General features: G+C 40.0%; 1 protein-coding gene across 1 annotated transcript in view; it reads left to right on the top strand.

The window, feature by feature from the left end:
• The window catches only part of ddb1 (damage-specific DNA binding protein 1), a 48,520-nt gene extending 27,839 nt beyond the window's left edge, over positions 1-20,681 (top strand). Inside the window, exons 16-27 of the mRNA XM_044355149.1 lie at positions 1,027-1,234; positions 1,522-1,617; positions 2,026-2,137; positions 3,888-4,011; positions 6,102-6,266; positions 6,848-6,942; positions 11,442-11,612; positions 13,493-13,602; positions 14,362-14,531; positions 17,307-17,409; positions 18,354-18,477; positions 19,964-20,681. Of these exons, the coding sequence (XP_044211084.1) occupies positions 1,027-1,234; positions 1,522-1,617; positions 2,026-2,137; positions 3,888-4,011; positions 6,102-6,266; positions 6,848-6,942; positions 11,442-11,612; positions 13,493-13,602; positions 14,362-14,531; positions 17,307-17,409; positions 18,354-18,477; positions 19,964-20,047 (1,562 nt within the window). The 3' untranslated portion in view covers positions 20,048-20,681. The remainder of the gene's footprint in view (positions 1-1,026; positions 1,235-1,521; positions 1,618-2,025; positions 2,138-3,887; positions 4,012-6,101; positions 6,267-6,847; positions 6,943-11,441; positions 11,613-13,492; positions 13,603-14,361; positions 14,532-17,306; positions 17,410-18,353; positions 18,478-19,963) is intronic.
• The last annotated feature ends 322 nt before the right edge of the window (positions 20,682-21,003 follow it).

Here is a 21,003-nt window from a genome sequence, read left to right as displayed (position 1 = left end):
AATATGTCTCTTGTGACCCAAACACTGTCTAACGTAACATTTTTTCCCCACTGGCCCATTTGGCCAGTATAGAGTTTTACTGGCCTGGCAGCCAAAAAAATTAAAATAACTCTTTTTTTTTTCCATAGTTTTGGTGATTTATTCATGATATACATAAAATGTGCAACAGTGAAATTCCCTTTAGATTTGTTTTCCTTTAGTTATGGATATGTAATGTTGATATATTGCACAAATAGGCAAAATATAAAATTAGGCACATATTGGATCAGTAAAAGAACGGCATATAAATGTAGGTTTCTCCATATTTTGTGTAAAGCCAGAGAGTATGGAACAGAATCTATGATAATAACATTTCAGCGAGTATGGATGATGCTGATAATAAGCTCTCGTGTCAAGAACTGAGTCGACGCTGTGACATTTGAAGAAACGTACTCGTTAAGACAGAGCAGAGAGAGAAAGAACATAATGATGTTTGTTTGTGTTTGCGCGTTCGCTCCGAGCTTCTGTCTGAGCCACCTGTCCACTACAGACACGGAGCTGAACTGTAATGAATGAATGAATGAACGAAGAGGAGAAATGCAGAGGAGGAAGATGAAACAGAGACCGAGAGCGTCTGTCTCCACAGTAAATCATCTGTTTGAGTGTTTGGTGGTTATTTATTTGCACCGCCGTGAAACAGTCAGAAAAGAATGTTTGATTTCTCTCAGTCGTCGGCTTTGTTCTCGCCACCGCCGCTCCCTCTCCTCGCTTGACCACTGCCGCTCGCACACTCACACTCTCTCTCTTTATCTTTCGACTTTTTTAAAAGGAGTCAGGAAGCCAACAGCAAAGCCTACCTTTACTTTTTTGTTATCAAATGAAGAGAAACGTCCTCCCCTCGTCCTAAACGTGCATACCCATGACTTTGTTTGGCGGTCTCTGGCCGATCAACCCGCCCTGCTTAAACCTTTACTGCCCCGATGGCCCCCCTGCTTCTCAAACTGTAAGATAAACTCGTGTTTTTAAATCTTCTTTCCTTCACCCCAGGCGCCCTGAGCGAGCGTAAGAAGGTCACGCTGGGCACCCAGCCTACCGTGCTGAGGACCTTCAGATCCCTGTCCACCTCCAACGTCTTCGCCTGCTCCGACCGACCCACCGTCATTTACTCCTCCAACCACAAGCTGGTCTTCTCCAACGTCAACCTCAAGGAGGTCAACTATATGTGCCCACTCAACTCTGAGGGCTATCCCGACAGGTCAGCGGCACTTTTACTACTTTATTTAGCATTTGATGAGTTTGCATCTTTACAGGAAAGTGTTGTTGTCTTCTTCTGTGCTTTTTAAGAGCTCATAAACATGCAGGCTTCATTACCTCTGTTGTGATCCTCAAGCAGACACGGTTCTGGTTGGTTCTGATGTTGATCACTGGAATGATACATCTAAACTTTGTTTTGATTTTGTAGGGAGTGGGTGTATTCTTCTTGTTTCTCTTTTCTCCTCTTGCCAATCCTGAATCTTGTTGTTTTTGGGTTTTTTTTTACAGTCTGGCTCTCGCCAACAACAGCACCCTGACCATCGGCACCATCGACGAGATTCAGAAACTCCACATCCGCACCGTTCCCCTCTATGAGTCTCCCAGGTCAGTCTTATTGTCAAGTATTGAGTAAGAATTGAAGCTCAACTGAACATTTCAAACCCATCATCTGCACAGAAACGCTTCATGTGTTTTGTGTTTGCAGTAACTTCGCCTCTGATTCTATTTTAGCTTCTTTGTCTTGTTGTTTTCGTCGTACATCTGCTGAATGATTTTCTGTTCCCTCTTTTTGTACTCCAGGGTTTTAAGGGACAGCTGTGACTCATTGTAGCTAAATAAGTTATTAAAAGGTTGACTGTTGTGTTATAGAGTTGGAAAAACATCAGCAGTCTTCAGGCAACTTGTTTTTGTTCAGCTTACCACACTTGGCTCTTTTCATGTTCGCCTGTGTGTCCTCCACTGACTTTTTTTTCTTCTTCTCTCCTCTCATCTCTCTCTCTCACAATCCACCAGGCGGATCTGTTACCAAGAGATCTCCCAGTGTTTCGGGGTCCTGTCAAGCAGGGTGGAGATTCAGGATGTGAGCGGCACCACCTCTGCCGTACGCCCCAGCGCGAGCACTCAGGTACCGTAGCCGCCTGTTGTGTTTGGATAATAAAGACTCGAGGGCTTTTTCACTGTTTTCTAAGCAGGAACACTGACTGAGATTATTATTTATAACATCAGACCGGGAGCTTGTCAGGACAACAGATGTCTTGTCCTGCTAGCCACGTAGCAGGTCTGCTGGTACCAGACCCTGCTGTTGTGTACAGGTGGATAGTTTGGTGTTTTATTTTGTTAGTTTTGTGCAACTTTAATTTGATTTTCAAACACAAAAGTTTGACACAACACTCGTACAGGAACAGAGTCTTTCACTGACACGTAATGAGTTATATATATTTTACTTGTTGTTCATGTTGTAGCCTTAAGATAAATATAAATTTCCCATGAAGTTTATTTCATTGATAGCTGCAGACCAGTTGTCCTTTGTTGAAGGTCTTGCCTGAAAACATTTTTATGTGACGGATTTCTTGCCAGCAGTCAAAAACATTTTATAAAGATATTCATCCTGTGCTGTACATTGTTGCCCAAGTTGCCTAAGCTTTAGCAATCTGTTGTAGTGCTGCAACTAACCATTATTTTCATAATGAATTAATCTGACGATTATTTTCTAACTTAATCTTTTTGTCTGTTCATCAGAAAGTCGTGAAAAAGTTATAATTTCTTAGAGATCATAGTGACGTCTTCAAATGTCGATCAATAGTCCAGAATCTGAAGATTTGCCATCGTGTGTGACACATAAAAGTTTAACATCATCACATTTGAAAAAGCTGCAAGTTTTATTAAATGATCAAAACAGTTGCTCTCACCAACATGAATCACATGAGGATAAGCCCAGTAGATATGATAAGGTTTTTTTTTTTTCTTGCCCCCAGCATTCATTTTATCACTGAGAATACCTTTTGGGTAAATTTCAATTTGGAGCCACAAACCAAAAAAAATCATATTATCTTCTTCCAACAGAAGTCTCGTCAGGACCTTTTAGTAGGTAGTCCTGGTCTGGCTTCGTCATATATAATTATAGTCATCCTCAGTTATCTTCAGGCCCGATTTTTCTCTCTCTGACCTTTTAGTTTTATAGTCAAAGCACCAGAATCTCAGCAGAAACATTTTTTTTGTTGACTTTTTTGAAAACTTTTTTTTACTTGATAACTGACAAATCTTCCTTTATAAAAAGCCTGTAACATGGTTTTATCCTGTTTGGGCTCTACTTCAGAGACACGTAGGTAGTCAGGAATTTAAATGAAGGAATTTAAATGAATCGTTTTACCTACTCGAGCTAAATTCGGCTGTTGTGAGAGTTCAAACCAAGTCAAAGTCGAATCACATTAAACATAACTTGCCTTTTGTTTGATTTGTTGTCAAGGAATACCGACAATGAGATTTTAGCTGCCAAGAAAAAGTAGTAGTGTTTTTAAAAGAGATTCTCACTTGGCAAGCTAATCAAAAAGTAATTTCAGCCAGATTTACTGTGACAGCATGTGTTGTGTCCACTCAGCTTGGCTCCTCAGCTTTCCCAAGGGGACAGGCGTGTAATTTATTTGTGTTTTGTTTTTAACGCTGTGACACATAACTTTGCAGAGACAAAACAGAGCCAAAGTGCCTCTCTCACACACACACACGTGATGACCGAAAAGATGTTTACCGAGTTTTTAAACGCTGCTGCTACAGATGGTGCCGAACTCAATCAGAAACAGAGATTTGAATTTCTATACACCCTTTATTAGACTTCTCTTTGTCTTCCCGTCCCGAATGATAAATTTACATACTTCCAGGCTCTCTCCAGCAGCGTGAGCTCCAGCAAACTCTTCCCAAGCAGCACATCTCCCCACGAGACATCCTTCGGCGAAGAGGTGGAGGTTCACAGTCTGCTAGTCGTGGATCAGCACACCTTTGAAGGTGAGACAGCCCAGCTGTACATTTCCATTTGATTTCACGGAGCTAGTGCTTTCATAAGGTGCTTGTGATGCTAAAATAATAGGCTCAGCTCGGGGAGAGAATTACCTCCAGTCGAATCAGGTCGCTGAAGGAAAAACTTCGCACAGCCTGACGCTCGTTCATCAAGCTATTGTACGCTCATATCTGATGTTCAAACGGATGCACCAGTTTTTATTTATCTGATCCAACTTTGCCATCATCCTAACTTACTTAACTTACTCTTATATGTCATTTTTAACTACTTTACACAGTAACACACGCAGGCTCTTTATGGAGACATGAATGATTGAACATGTTGGGCTTCATGCAAATCATTTCCATGTCAGAGCTCATGTCAGGTTTCTGCTCCTTTCTATTTTGCAATGCATAACTCTCTGCACTCAGCCTTCCTTTAAAAAAAAAAAAAAAAAAAAAAGATCCACAAGTTACCACACCCGCATAAATTAGAGTATCTTCTATGTTAATAATATGTAAATAAGGGACTGCTTCAGCACGTCGTGTCCACAGCTGAATCCAATTTATCAGTGTGCGATCAGATAACTGCTCATTTAGATGTTGTGAGATTTTCATCAATCAGACACGGAGACATTCTTATGCAGTGTTGTAAAGTGTCTGGTATGTGTACTATGAATATGTACCCCAAGGAAACTCGGAGTCTGTATTCATAGTGTAATCAGTTACTCGGTTATTGCTACACCACTCGAATCCGCAGTCGTTTCAAAGGTCTGCTAAACATGGCCGCCGCTGTTTAAGTCACACGCTACATTTTTCAGCTGCTGCATTATTGATATTAGCCGTGTCAAATAGGTTTTATTGGATGCATGATTTTTGCATATTTATGGTTATTATGGAGCATGTGATCCACTGCTGCTGGCTACCTATTCCAGCTGAGTTAAGCAGTTAAAGTCCATCCATGACGCCTATGTCAAGCCTGACTGCTCAATGTGAATTAAGAGCATAAAGGTGAAATGTATCCTCCCTTTACAGGTGCTTTAACAGGAGATTAAAGTAGCTAAATAGATAAATAATGAAACTGTACACTCCTGTCAAGAGATCTAATCAGGCAAAATGCAAAAAAAACCCTGATGTAATATAGATGTGGTGCATGGAGGATTACAGTTTATGGCATAACCCTCATAGTCACGGTGATATTATTACCCAAACTGTCCGTTTTCAACATCCATCACAGTTTGCAGAGATCCTGGTTCACTTCTGACACACTGCACATGTCAGAGTCGTGCATGCTCAGGTTTTCCCGGGCAACGAGGGGTTATTAATGACATTTCTGGTGGGCTCACTTTGGTTTTTAGCCACGCTAGCGGCACAGCTCTGTGGATGGCGACGTCAGTCGGTCTGCCGCTTAAATAACTCAACGACTATCGGACGGACGGCCGTGAAATCTGGCACAGACATCCTTGAGTTTTCTCTAGTGCTACCATGACATTGTGGCTTTGACAATATATCCTGACAACTATTGGATGGATTACCTGGAAATTTGGCACAGATATGCATGTATCCCTCCCTAGAATGAATTGTAATAGCTTTGCTGATGCCCTGGATTTTCCTGTAACGCCAATACTCCAATACTTTAGTTTTGACTAAATACTAATGACATTCCCATCAGCCTCAGCCGCACTCTGTTTAGTGCTAATTAGCAAGTGCAATTAGCTAAGACGCTAAACTGAGATGGTAAACGTGATGAACATCTGACCTGCTTAACATCAGCATGTCAATATTGTAATTGCGAGCATGTTAGCATTTAGCTCGAAGCATCACTGTGACTCTAAATCTTGTCGCCACTAAATAAACCGATAGATAATCTGACTAAACGGTTTGCTCACCTGTCTGAGACTCTAATCCTTCATATTTCTTGGTCATAGTGATGTTGCTGTCTTCCCAGAGAATAAGACTCAAGTTGTAATGAAGCTGAATCATCTTTTAACTGGACAGTCATGATAAAACAACAGATAAATGTAAAATCCTCTTCACAGAGAGGTGTATCTCGCAGCTCTCACACTCAGTTTCTTATCTGTGCTTTGTATCTCTACCAGTCCTCCATGCCCATCAGTTCCTCCCCAGCGAGTACGCCCTCAGCATGGTGTCGTGTCGTCTGGGAAAAGACCCGTCAGTGTACTTCATCGTCGGCACTGCCATGGTGTACCCGGAGGAGGCCGAGCCCAAGCAGGGACGCATTATTGTCTTCCACTACACCGACGGTCAGTACCAAAGCGTTTTCATAAGCTGTCTCTCTCTCTCTCTCTCTCTCTCTCTCTCTCTTCTGCAAACACAAAGAAACCCAAGCGCACTATCAACCTCAACCCTGTTTGTTCTTTCATCCAGCTCATTTTGCTTTTGCTCTCTTTATCCTTCATCCTGTTTTTTTTCCATCTTCTCCTCCCTCTGCTCCGTCCTAGTTCTCCACTCACGGACACTTTGTCCTACCTTGCTCTTGTTTCCCTCCTCACTTAATCATTTTCTTATCTTTTCTTATCAGACTTTCTTCTCTCTCTCTCTCTCTCTTTTTCTCTCACCACCACTGATTCCTCCTCATTCCCTTTCATACTCTCAAGGTGCATCGCCTGCCTTTCATATATCCTCCTGTACTGAATGTCTCACCTACTCTTTTCTTTAAAAACTTTCCCCCCCCCCAACATCTCTCTCACAAGTCGTGGAGCTTCACGCTCTCTCCTCTGCATCACAAAGATCTCGTACATGCTAGTATAGATTGATATTGAGCGTGTAACACTTTGAATGCCGGCTGAATAGAGGCTGACAGACATTGTGCTCTTTGCTACAGGCAAGCTGCAAACTGTAGCCGAGAAGGAGGTGAAAGGAGCTGTCTATTCGATGGTGGAGTTCAATGGCAAACTGCTGGCCAGCATCAATAGCACGGTAAGTGGTGCTTGATAGTGTTGACGTTTTCAGACACACACACACACACACAGCACTCCACGTTTTCGTCACTGAACCGCAGGTATTGTATGTTCATCTACGATCTGTTTTTAAGAAAAAAAAACACAGCTTGAACAGTGAATTGACTCCGAGGTACACCTGGAACTAAGTCAGTGTGTCAGATTATGTTTCTACCTCAAACCTGCTGTCAAAATGAGAGAAAAGAGTACAATTAACTACTAAGAACTATTTTCTCTGTCTGTCAAATGTCCGAAAATAGTGAAAAATACCTGTTGTTGTTATTATTATTATTCCTTCCTATTATTATTATCTTCATGTGTCTCTTTGTTTGTTCGACCCGCAGTCAAAAACTCAAAGATATTCACTTTAATATCATGTTTTGCAAAGAAAATCATTAAACGACCACATTTGAGAAGCTGAAACCAACTAATATTTGGCATTTTTGCAAAAAAAAAAATACATATAATTAAAATAATTATTGCCGATTAATTTTCTGTCAGTCGATTATTCAACAGATTTTTGCAGCTCTAACAATATTTTCTCTCAGTCCTTGAGAATTTGATTAATTATTGGAAAGTGATCACTCTTGTTGAGAATAAGTTAATGCTTCATGTATTCAGTAGGGCTGAGTAACTTTGAAGATTTCTGGATAGAGAGTGCAGGAGAGAGAGGGAAACATAACGATGCTTAACAGAAACTAAAACTGGATATTTTTCTCGCGGTTACTTAATTAAAAACACAGACAGGCTCTTAGCAACACTTTGATAACGACCTCACACACATTTCATGTTTTGCTGAATGCTGAAATGTCCAGACCGGTTATTTGCTTCCTGATTACCTACTTTAATTACAATCAATACGTTGCTGTTGGGGAGGGGAGCCGCCACGACGGGGAGCGATGAGGGGAAAAAGCACAGACTGCTCCAAGGTCAAGGGTTTTATTTTCAAATAGCCAATAAACTTATATAATTATTATTTAGCTTTCCTTGAGGCCATGTCTGCAGTCTGGGGGTTTAGGTATCTTTGATTTTTGAAGATATCTAACCTGTCGGAGCATTTAATGCCACCTTTAGATTGAAGTATCGAGTCACAGTCAGACCTTTTGACACAATCTGACATTCATTATTTTCTGTTCTCACTTTTTAGACTTTTTTTTCCCCCTCCTTTTCACCAGGGAGTCAACCTCTGTAGTTGTGTGTTTTGACTTTTTTTTTTTTTTTGTCTTTCATGATTTAAGAGGCATTTAATCTGCTCAGGGTGAAAAGTGCCTCCTCAGTCATTTTAAAGTCCAATTTCTAAATAGACTTATCCCGTATGGATTGCTCTGTGAAATCCTTGACACACAGTGTGAAAGAAACATTCTGCCCCCCCCCTTTCCACCCCCCTACCACTGCCCTGTAATGCCACGCTTATCCACACTGAGCTATAGATAGATTAAAAGGATTAAAAGCTTGAAAAGGCAGCCTCATCTTAAAGATATCGAGAATCAAATAGTCATGGGTTGCAGATTTCTCATCACACAGAAGGCCTCGTTTCCTACGACGACCCACATGAGTCCTTTAACATTATCTGCATTGTACATATCTTTTTAAAGGAACAATTTCACGCCGTATCAGTTCAGTACTGTTTCAGATATGGCGGGTTGATGACTTAAGCTTGCATTTCAAATATTTAGATGTTTAACTTTGGTAATTGTTTTTGGTGTCAGCTCCTCTGAATCAAAGAAGAAATGTTTCCTTCTAAACTCACTATGATGTATCAGCGTTATCAGTCGTCAAGGAGAAATCCATCACCTCAGTTTCTCTAGGAATGTTTTCCTAGATGTAGTTCAACATTGCAACAGAATCAGTGAAACGCCCTCCTAAATTACTTTTTATAATTGATTTATAATAGTGATTAATAATTCCATCATTTGGACACATTGCACTGGTGGATTGTTCTCTTTACTTTAACATTTTCCTGGAAAATGGTTAACTATTCTATCATCTTTACTCCCTCAAACTTCATATTTTTGCTATAATTATTACATATCTGGGGCATGTGAAAAGTTTTTTTTTGTTTTCTTTAATGTAGGAAATTCCTAACTGGCATAGAAATACACAAAAAAGTTTTACATAAACTGGCCCATGGTTGCTGTAATCTATTAGACACCACAGACCCATTAACATGGTTACACCGGCTGTGCTGCATTGTATTAACTGACAACAACCAAAGAGCATCAGTCATCAATATTCACCGCGCTCTGATTCCCAAAGGTCAGATTTAGTCGTCAGTTTTTATACGAGAAAGAGAAAAAAATGTAATAAAGTGACAAAAACACATTTGTGATGTTCAGAAATGCTCGAATTAAAAAGCTTCTCGTCGTCAATACAAAATGAATGCATTTGATAAATATAAATTGAACACTGTGTCGACTATAAGAATGGCCGAATGTATTGAGTTTTTTCAGTTATTTAAAATGATCTGCCTTTTCAATATCAGCATGTGCTGAAAACAGACTCATACATCAGCATTGAAAACACTCTCAGTCTGAGCCTCCACAAAATCAATAGGTATCTGTTTTGTTTGGTTTTTGTCCTGCAGGGCGATCAAAACAGTACAATTTTAAAAAAAAGAAAAGACTTAAATAAATAAGATGCAGGTCACTGGCAGAGGTAGATTGACGTGTTTAATGGAATCGAACTGTTCAAAAACTAGACGATAACCAGGATGGTCACATGACAAATCATAATGTACATATCCACATATTCAAGAGAACATTTTAGTTTACATGACAGTTTAAATGTCCTGTTATGATGGATACAGTGTTCTCTGTCTTAGCTGCATTTTCTATAAATCTTGCCAAACGTTAAAAAGCCAAATCAATACATCAGCTTCAGAAAACCAAAACAGGATCAGGACTCTTCGATCGGATCTTTTCAAACAAATCATTCCTCAAGTCGCTGTACAAAGGGCAATGCAATACAAAATTAAAAAACACAGACCTGTTAGCACCACTTCTTCACTGAGCCTTCTCTGCAAATGTAATGTTAGATACAGTATGTAGTAATCTTCTTTGATTTCAATGTAATGTAATGTAATTTTAAGCTTCGCCTCCTATTGTTCCTTATAGATCTTTAATAATGTTTGTTTGACTATATTTCTATAACACTGCAACTTATCCCTGAAAATAACATTTCAATCAGAGAGAGGAAACATCGCAGCGACCTCTCTCGACCGAGGATAACTGTCTGCTCGATCCCAGTTAAAGATGTTTTCGGTCAGTCTTTCCTCGGGCAACTGAACAAGTACAACCTCACCAGTTCACATCTTTGTTTTTACAAGACATGACAAGTAGAAGTGGAGTTTTTTTTGTTTGTTTTTTATCTCTCATACATACAGTGGTGCTTGAAACTTTGTGAACTCTTTCCTCTTTACAGTCTCAGCTCAGGGACGCCCTTCCACAGCGTTTCTATAGGATTAAGATCAGAACTTTGACTCGGCCTTTCCAAAACATTAACTTTCTTCTGCTCTAACCGTTCTTTGGTAGAACGACTCGTGTGTGTTTTTAGGGTCTTTGTCTTGCTGCATGACCCACTTTCTGTTGAGCTGCCGCTCATGGACGGATAGCTTGACATTTTCTTGTACAATTTGCCGGTACGACTCAGAATTCTTAGCTCCATCAATGATTACAAGCCGTCGTGGTCCAGAGGCAGCAAAGCAGCCCGAACCATGATACTACCACCACCATGTTTCACAGAGGCAGGGCCCAGATTTACACCTGATTGTCATCCCGCTGACTCAAACACTCGACTTTCTCCCCTTCAAATGAGATGAAAATCCTGGAGGTTCGCATACTTTTGCCGCACACACATATGTAACATTGGATCACTTTCCTCAACAAATAAATGAACAAGTGAGAGGTTTTTGTCTCATTTGTTTCATTGATTGTTTAGTTTTAGGACTAAAATTTGCGTTTTAGGTCGTATTTATGCAGAAACTTTGCACAAACTTTCAAGTGCAGTTGTACTACAAAACACATTTGTACAGCTCATTACTGCAGCATTCCTGAGCTCTGAACTGAAATCCGGTACCACCCGGTTTCTTGGTGTCACAGGATCTTTGTGGTGATGTTCTTGAGTCCGCTCTGACATTCAGTAAATAGCATTTAGATCTGTGGACACTCCTCCAATCTTCTGTCACTTACTCACCCTAAATCCATTTTTTTTTTTTAAACTATTGAAAGGTGCAGACCGCGTGAACCAGCGAGTGTAATTAGCCGTTAACTGTTCATGTAATGTGGCAGCCGATAACTCAAGACTGTTAATCAGCACTTCAACCTCATGCTCACCGAGGCACATCACATCTTAAGTAATAGCAACCTGGAACTGAAATGTCAGCCAGTTTATCTAATACCACCGGACCTAATCGTCGATCCTCTACTTTGGCAGCTCGTTCGTTAACAAACGATTTACTCACCTCGATTCGTTTGTTTTAAGGTCCGTCTGTATGAATGGACGGCCGAGAAGGAGCTCAGGACTGAGTGCAACCACTACAACAACATCATGGCCCTTTACCTGAAGACCAAAGGAGATTTCATCCTGGTGGGAGACCTGATGAGATCCGTCTTGCTGCTGGCGTACAAACCCATGGAGGGCAACTTTGAAGAGGTAAGATGTGAAAAAAAGGAGAGAATTCAGAAAAAACACACACACACAACGAGAGCTCTTAAGGGCAAACAAGTGGTGGAATGTTTGTGGTTGTTTTTTTTCCGAAAAAATGGTTTGAGAAAAGAAAAATCAGGGTTTTCACTTCAAGCTACACCAGCTGGGTTTTTTTTGCAAATAGCTTTTATTTCTTACCTGTTCTGATTTGATCACACATCAAACAAATATTATGACTGTGGCTGTTAGTCCACACCGGCACGTTTTAACCTCTCTTTGTTGCATAAAGCATTGTAGTCTACATATACCTCCCAGCCCTTCGATGAGCGGAGTGCTCAAATTGATTAGAGATAGAAAGATGAAGAGATCTGACGACAAGTCACGCACACCAGCGAGCGCACACTGTGCTGCTGCGCTCAGTGTAATAAATGAGAGAGATGCCAGAGGACTATTATTTATTTAGAAGTAGAACATAAGGCATTCTTTCTTTATATTATGTTTCTTTGTGATTTTCTGCTGTTTTTTATACTGTTATGATGTCGGATGTGTTTGTTAAACATGGTCAAAGTTCCAAACATATGTAAAAATAGTCCCTGAAAGTCAAAAGCCCACACTGTGAACACTTTATTTGCAAATTTACCTCTATTTCCTCCACATGAGGACGTCAGATTATTGGCGTATGTCCACAAGTCTTTGTCGCTGAGGTTGTTCCATCTGTTGTTCGCATCGTCCACTTGCATGTTTCGGATCAGATTCGGGCTGGAACATGTAGGGATGTACTTGAGACGACGAGAGAAACAAGAAAAAGAAGTGAAATCCTTCTACTGTTTGTTTATGTAGCCTTCCAAGCTAACCAATCAGAACAGAGCGGACTCCTTAAAGAGACAGCAGCTTAAACGGCCTGTTTCAGACATCGGCTGAACTGAGGGGCTGCATAAAGAGCCAATATAAGATAAATAAGGATTTTTTTTAAACTGTAAATCATTCAAAGATATTCCAGCAGAGCCCCAAGATAAAAAAAATATAACCCTGGAAATGTGCGTGATATGTTCCCCTTTAAGGTCTGTTCAGCCTTCTCAGCTTTGGATCATTTAGCAGGAGAAACCAAAAAGTCAGTTTATTTGAACGTCATCATTTATTTAAAATAATTCATTATTTATATGATAAGAAATATCTAAAAGTTTAAAAAGAATACATCAACATTTTTGGGGGAAGTACTTTATTGGCTTTTTTTTTTTTTTTTTTGCCAAGAGTTAGATGAGAAGATTGATAGCACCCTTAGACATGAGAGCGGTATCAATATTCTCATCTGACACTTGGCAAGAGAGCAAATAAGCATATTTGGCATTTGGAGTTAAAATATTCCTTTAACTGGCAGATTCTGATAACTATCAGGCATTTAGTCTACAACCTTCTTCTCTTAAAATTATATGAGGTAGTTAGCGAGATCATTAGAGTCCACTCTGTCTTTTCAAAGATCATAATAACACAGAGTGATGTTTCTTTCTCTACAATATTTTCCTTGGCTGAGTTTACATCACAGGCTCTGATCACAGCACCTGTGGTGAAGTTATCCTGCACGGATGCTGTTAGGCGATTTTGGTTTTTCTGCCTTGCTCTCTGTGTGTGTGTGTGTGTGTGTGTGTGTGTGTGTGTGTGAGAGAGAGAGCGCCTTCAAGGGCATTCAAGAAAGTCTGCCGCCCTTGTACTTGTTCAGACATATATCGACTGTGTTTGGATTTCTACACTTGTTTGGACTCAGCACTTCTTTGCTCATAGATAATGCAGTATTTACTCAGAGATAAGGACCGCCCTGGTTTTCGGATCAACTTCTCTTGTGTTGTTTACTGTCTGAACAAAAGTATCCCATGTGTTTTTCCGGTCAGATCGCGCGTGACTTCAATCCTAATTGGATGAGCGCTGTGGAAATCCTGGATGATGACAACTTCCTCGGGGCGGAAAATGCCTTCAACCTGTTTGTCTGCCAGAAAGACAGGTGAGAAGCTGCGCCTCCGCTTTTCCTTTTACTCGTGCAAACCGTGAATACAACGGATGAATACGATTTTAAATTCAAGCTTACTATTTTAACGATGCACTGAGATGTTTTTTTTTTTTTTTTTTTTTGCACATGAATTCTATGTTTTCCACTTTCATTATGATCCCCTGAGCTGCTCATCTATAGTCAAACTAACAGAAAGTTTCTCCAATATTTATCCATTGAAATCAACTTTTTAGAGAGTGATGTCAGCGCAGTGCAACAGCACATTGTCCTCGCATATTTTTTTTTATTGGAAATTATGAGTCATCCAACCACTATGTCACTGAGCTTTTAGCCGCTCGGCTGCATTTGACAACTGTTGATTTCAAGGAAAAGGAAGAAAGATGTGGTCTGAAAGTGAGCATGTTTCATTTATGCCACCCCTTGTTATCAACCTAATACATCAGCTCAGACCACTCAATGCTTTTGACCTTTATTTTTGTATCACATCTCTCTTCCTGTTGCTCCATCCACTGTTCCTCACCCCTTTCATCCATTACATCTCTATCATTCTCTGACCTTTTCCGACGCCTCTGAAATCTCTGCCCCCTCTTTTTTTTTTTTTTTTTCCTTTCGCTTAATCGATCAATCACGCGCCAAACAATTTATTACCTCTTTGTCTTTCATTTGCTCTCCCCTCTTTCCATTCGCTCCCTTTCTCCACTTCTCTACCTCTTAATGTTCTTTCTCCGTCCCATCGTCCCTCCCCGCCGTCAGTGCGGCCACCACGGACGAGGAGCGGCAGCATCTGCAGGAGGTGGGGGTCTTCCACCTCGGGGAGTTTGTCAACGTCTTCTGCCACGGCTCACTGGTCCTGCAGAACCTGGGCGAGAGCTCCACGCCCACCCAGGGCTCCGTGCTCTTCGGCACCGTTAACGGCATGATTGGTAAGCGCACGGACAGCTGCACACAAGCATTCACACACACAAATAGATGCTGCTGTTGGCAAAATCATACTGCTTTTTGTCCACTTTTAAATAAAAGTTTGTAGGTAAATAAACAACAAAAAAACACTGCTGTTTTGAAATGGGTTTTTTTTTTTAGAGGGTGCATGGGAAAACATATCCAGCCATACAGACCGGCTGTGGATTTATTTATTTTTTTGAGCTAGCCACTGCTGTGACTTCTGCCACTGCTTTGATTCAATGAAGGTGAACAGAATTTGGTTTGAGTTTCTCACAGCACCGAAAATGACATTTTATGAAAGCTTAACAGCAGCATGTCTTTCCAGAAACAGTGTCCCCGTCGCTCTGAACAACCCGCAGACCTCACTGTCAACAGTTTTATTTTATTTTTTTGCCTCTGGTAAGAAAATAGCCACAACAACAGCAGAAAATCCATTCGAGCATTCCCAGTCAAACAGTTTTCACTAAAGCTGCAACGATTAATTGATAAGTAATAGTCTTCTATGTCAGTAAACTGCATATCTTTTGAGTTGTGGACAAAACGAGACTTATGAGGACGTCACCTTAGGCTGTGGGAAACAGTGATCAACATTTTTCACCATTTTCTGACATTTTATGGACCAAACAACTATCAATTTAATCAAGAAAATAATCAACAGTTTAATCGATCATGAAAATAATCGTTAGTTGCAGCTTTAGTTTTCACTCATTTGGTAATAAATACATTAATTCAGCAAATGCAGAAAGCATTAAGTTTGAATCTACGAGCAGCATTAAGAGGATTTTCTATATTGTTTACTGACAAACAAATCAATTATGAAGTTTACCACCAGTTGTCTGTTTAAAGACAGTTGGATTGTGCAGACATGTCTCATTTCCAGTACATCCGATAATCAGCTGACTGCAGGAAGGAGACCTCGGACCAATTAGGGAGTTCACAAACTTCTGTCAAAATCATTTATTCAGAACTAATGTTTCCCTTTCAGATAGGCAGAAGAATGGGAGAGAAATCATAGTTTTACACCTCATTACTCAGATTTAAACCAGTCATTCTCAGCCCGGCAGTAATGACGGGAGAGATGAAAAACAGGGAGCGCACATCATTTGGACACGGCAGTAATTTACCCCATGTGCTCCGATAACGCCGGCACACAGCATATTATTTCACCTCAACACCTCCTTGCGATCCTTTTTAAAACGTCTCCGAGGAAAGTTTAACAGAAAATAAGAGCCGCCATTGTGGATTCCAGTCAAAACTCTTACCGCAATAACCTGTAAACCTGAAAGCAGGCTGCCGTATGTAATGAAGAAAAATTCCCCTGCTGGTCTTATCGCTCCTCCAGAGATGGTTTGATATAGTAGATGTTTCTGGGGAAGAGAGGCTGCAGACCAAAATGATTATTCTACCCAAACAACCGAGGAGGAGGAGGAGGAGGGAGGGGGGGGCAAACTGTAATAAACTTGTTTTGGTTTTGTTTTTGAAAATCCAGAAATTGTTTGACAGAAAGATTGCACTGATATTACAGGTGAGTAAACGGTGTCGGAGAAAATGTCGTCAAATGTCAAATTACTTTATCTAAACTCAAGGCGGGTACATTTTGTCCTTAAGACTTTTTACTTGGTCTTATATTTTATAATAGTCTTTAATCCATCCTGATGAAGCCTCTGATTGGATGTTAGAACTATTGTTTGCATCTTTATACAGAAAACTAATTAAACATGTGATAGTTCCAACTGATGATGGAGAGAAACGGACATCATGTGGTCAGTTATGGCTTTTTTTGTGACAGTTATAGCAGTTTTTGGCTAAAAAAGAATAGTGGATAGACAGAAAATCAGTATAAAGGAAAAGTAACACACCAAAGGGTTGTAGTGAGGTGCTAATCACCTCCCTCAAGAAAATTCATCAGAAACACCAAACATTTGCTTGTTCCAGCCTCTCAAAGGTGAGGATTTGCTCTCCGCGTTTCATCTCTCCGGGGTTTTAGACTGTAGGTCAGACAAAAACAAGTTATTCGAACGTTAATTTATTTGTGACAGGCATATTTCTCCACTCTACTACGTAGATTAAATCTGTGAAATGGGAAAATAATCAGCAGATCAGTCGATAGCGAGATAAATGCTTAGTTTACACTGTCTACCGTCCTCCAAACGACTCCTGGAAGTTTGTTTTGATGCTCTAACACTTTCACAACTCTGTATGCGGCGGGAAACACACTCCGCATGACAAATCAATATAACTCTTTGTTCACATGTTTGCCTGTTTTTTTTTGTTTGTTTTTTTTTTGGTCTGTCAATTTCAATGCAGATCATTTTCCCCCGGGTATCAGAATAATACAGTCGCTGTCACAGAACTCGCACGGGGAGGAAAGCCTGCTACTCCCTCAAAGCCCTGCGACTGTCACTGTGAGATTCAGCAGGAAATCGCTCTCACAATGAAACATTCTGGACAGCTCTTGAATTATTGAAGTATTGATGTTATGCTACTTTACTCCCTACATACAGTAGTCTTTGCATACGAGCATTAAACTTGCATTAGGAGGATATCGTCACGGTAATGATCTTTTAACTTATTTATCATAAAGCGTTTTTTCACTTCTTTTTATGAAAAACTTCTTCTGTGTGGATGAAAGGTATTTACCATGTGATTCACGGGCTACACTGTGGCAAAAAAATCTGTCTTTAAATTATTCTTTTTAAAAAATGTTTGCATGACTGACATGCGTGTTTTTTTTTTTGTGTGTGTGTGTGCGTTAGGCTTGGTGACCTCCCTGTCCGAGGGCTGGTACAGCCTCCTCCTGGACCTGCAGAACCGCCTCAACAAGGTCATCAAGAGCGTGGGCAAGATCGAACACAACTTATATCCTTCTTATATTCATACATTCTCTCGCCATCTGTCACAACGGCAGGGACGAGCCGCGATGACAGGCTCAGTTTTGTCGTAGGCGGCGAAAGCCAGAGAGTAAAAGTGACTGTAGACATCAATATAAGTTACAGCTTTATTTTTTTTTCATGCGGTTGCCAGCTGTCACGAGAGCTAAGACATCTGTTAGCAACAATTGAGATGGTGCGACAGTTGATTGTGCTGCAGGAAGCTCAAACTTTTTATCTGGAGTTTCAATCGGCACCATCAGACCAGTAGCATCGCTGTTATTGCAGCTACAGCAGAGAGGAAGCTCATCAGCTCATAGTTAGCAAGTGTCAATTTTAGCCAAAACTGTAGTCAGTTCACATTACAAATTATTTAGTAACTGGCTCGGGTCTTTATTAGGGTCCAGGTCCTGTTACTTGAATAATTACATCACCAGGAATTATTGATGTATATAGTTGACAAGAAAAAAGTGACATAAATATCAATAAATTAATTTACTTAATTGGTTTTCAGGCATTATTACCATGACAAAAGCATATGATACGTACATAATTGAAAGAATAAAAGCAAAGACAAACCAATCAGTGCAAGGAAGCGTCACTAAAATGCCTTTGAGAAAAAGTAGGTTTTAAGAAGAGATTTAAAACACTGTGATAAAAAGGTCAAAAATAAAAAAGTCTTGAATTGAACGTAGTGAACGCTGCAGAAACAACTTGTAAAATCCTTCATGCTTCGCTCACTGATGTTGTTTAGCTGCAGCTCCTTGCAGGTCGAGTCTCAGTACTTCTCGACCGACTCTCTGGTGTTCTGAATATTAGTAATCCCAGCGTTCCTTCACATACTGAATATATGTCGACTCTGCCGGAGGTAAAACGTGTTACTGTAAGTGTAATCCTCGGCCTTGTATTGATTTTTCCTTGACTCCGCCGCACCTGGAGGTCCTTCCATACGGAGAGAAAGACGGAGCAGGCCACAGGATTCATCGACGGAGATCTGATCGAGAGCTTCCTGGATCTCGGCCGAGCCAAGATGCAGGAGGTCGTCAGTACTCTACAGGTAGGAACTCACACTCGTCCACGCTCACACGCTGTATGTTCAAACCTGATGAAATGTGACTGTCTTTTTCTGTGCATCTATAGTGAACAGCTACTGTATCTCATTGCCAGGTTGTCTTGTAATGGTCACGAATCTAAAATAAAATATAAAAGTTAGTTTAGTAACAGTTCCAACAGAAACATCTGCTGAAGAATTTTTATTAGCTGCTCCTTTGTTCCTTGAGTGGGAACTGGGAATCACTTTCATGGCTGAACAGGTGGCAAAATCACTTTTGGCAGATAAACAAATAACAAGCATATTTTGTTTTGCTTTTCTGTAATTGCAATAAATATCACACTTTAAATGAAGGCTAAGACCAGCTGATAAAGAAAGTCCAAAATATTTGGATGACTTCTTCACCAGAAAACATACAAGAACATTGCTTTAAAAATAAAATATGTTGCTGCATCAATCGCTCACCTTCCAACAGTCGAGGTTTTTCTTCTGTTCATACTGGCTGTTAAAAGAAAAAATGTGCTTTCAATGTAAGTGATGGAGGACAAAATCCACAGTGTGTCGACTCAGTCATTTAGTGCAAAAATGTATTTAAAAGTTTCTGTGAAGCTAATATGAGGCTTCAGCAGTCTGAGTTAGTCATATGAAGTCTTTTTAGCATCAAATTCCCTCTTTGTGTTTCCCTCTTGAGCTGCGATGGAAGTATAGCAACAAAAAAAGGGACTTTGGCACTAAAAAGACTGTAACGCTGAAAGATATCTACTTGATTTGACCAGTTTTTCAAAAGTTGTGAATCTGTCCTTTAACGTCTGAAAAGTAGAGCTGCAATTAATGATTACTCTTAAAAATTGGTCCACAAACCATCAGAAAACATTGCCCATCACAGTTTTCTAGAGCCTGACGTGATGTTATCAAAGTCTTGTTTTGTCCAATAAAAAGTCTGAAACCCAAAGATATTTAATTTACCATAATGTTAAAACAAAGAAAAGCAGCAGAATCTCACATTTGAGAATCTGGAACCATCAGATGTTTGACGTTTTCACATTAGCGTCATTAATCGTCGTTGAAAAGTCTCCATTTAAACCCTAAATGCTACTGAAAAAAGTCAAGTGTTCAACAGAAAAAACCAAAACCAACTAGATGATAGTTTGGTTTTTAGGCTGGTACATTTATTTAATGTTTAGATAAAGAAGAAAAGTGATTTTTTTTAACAGATAAAATGCAGTCATTTTTTAAAAAAAAAAATAGAAAAAGATACAATCAATAATCTCTGCAGGGAAGATAAAAAATTCCCAGGAGTTTATAAGATAATCTCACCTCAAAACAGCAGCCTCAAAAAAGCAAAACAATAAATGAAACAATAAAAAAATATGATAGAATAAAACGCTTTAGTGTCTCCTTTCTCCTGTTTACTTGTTAATGTGATGTAACTGGCAGCTCGGAGGCTCGTCTCAGTAGCGGAGGCTCACAGTTTGGTGTTGTTCGATTCCAGATCGATGACGGCAGCGGCATGAAGCGTGAAGCCACAGTGGACGAGGTCATTAAGATAGTCGAGGAGCTGACGAGGATCCACTAGCCCTGCTGACGAGAGAGGAAGGTCCTGAGGAGGAAGAGTGACGTTGGAAGGGAACGGTTTGGGTTTTGCAGATTTGTAAATAATTATAAATAAACAGTGTGTGCATGTTCGTCCTTCAGACTTTAATGATTTGTCAACCGTTGAGACATTGAAGACGCTGCACGCTGAGTGAAGCACTCTTCATTTAGACGAGAGTCTCTAGGCGAAGTGCGTAGCATCCTGTTTGGACAACATAAAGACCAAAGTAAAGACATTGGTCTGTGTGTGTGTGTGTGTGTGTGTGTGTGTGTGTGTGTGTGTGTGCGTGTGTGTGTGTGTGTGTGCGTGCGCGCATGTGTGACTGCGTCCGTGTGGAATAATGTGTGACTATAAATAGGAAAAACACGAGATTTTCCTCACCAAAAACTTTCTTTGGAATATTTGTGACAGCTTCAGGCAAGTTGAAAGTTAGCAGATCCTCCACACAACCCCCCGTTTAAATCTGAGTGATTTACACTTTTCAAGTTTATTATTGAAGTCTGGAGTAAACACGCTGTATGAGAAACAAAATGAGGAAGATGATAGATTTATAGCTATTTTGTCTTTGTGATGTTTTCTTTGTTTATTCTAATAAACTTTGCTTTAGTACTGTTAACACCTGTGTCTCAATTTGTCTCCTTGTTCAGATTTATTGTCCTCACAGTCCAGCTTTTGTTTGTAATGGAGCTGAAATCATCCAGTAATTTACAGACAATTATCATTATTATTATTATTATTATTATTTCAGTCAACTATTTTGATAATTGATTAATCAAAGTCAGTTTCTAAGCAAAAATGCCTGAAATTGACCAGTTCCTATGGGAGCGTATTGCTGCCACCATTACAGAAATCATAATGTGCTCAGTTTCTCAACATAATGAGAAAGTACTAAACTACAATGAAAAGTTATTCTTGTTTTTGAAAGAGTTTACTTGATA

This window comes from Thunnus albacares, chromosome 1 (genome assembly GCF_914725855.1).
Source record: "Thunnus albacares chromosome 1, fThuAlb1.1, whole genome shotgun sequence".
In the NCBI taxonomy this organism is placed as follows: Eukaryota; Metazoa; Chordata; class Actinopteri; order Scombriformes; family Scombridae; genus Thunnus; species Thunnus albacares.
The sequence above is the reverse complement of the archived record's forward strand: the minus strand, read 5'-3'. Positions and strand labels throughout refer to the sequence as shown.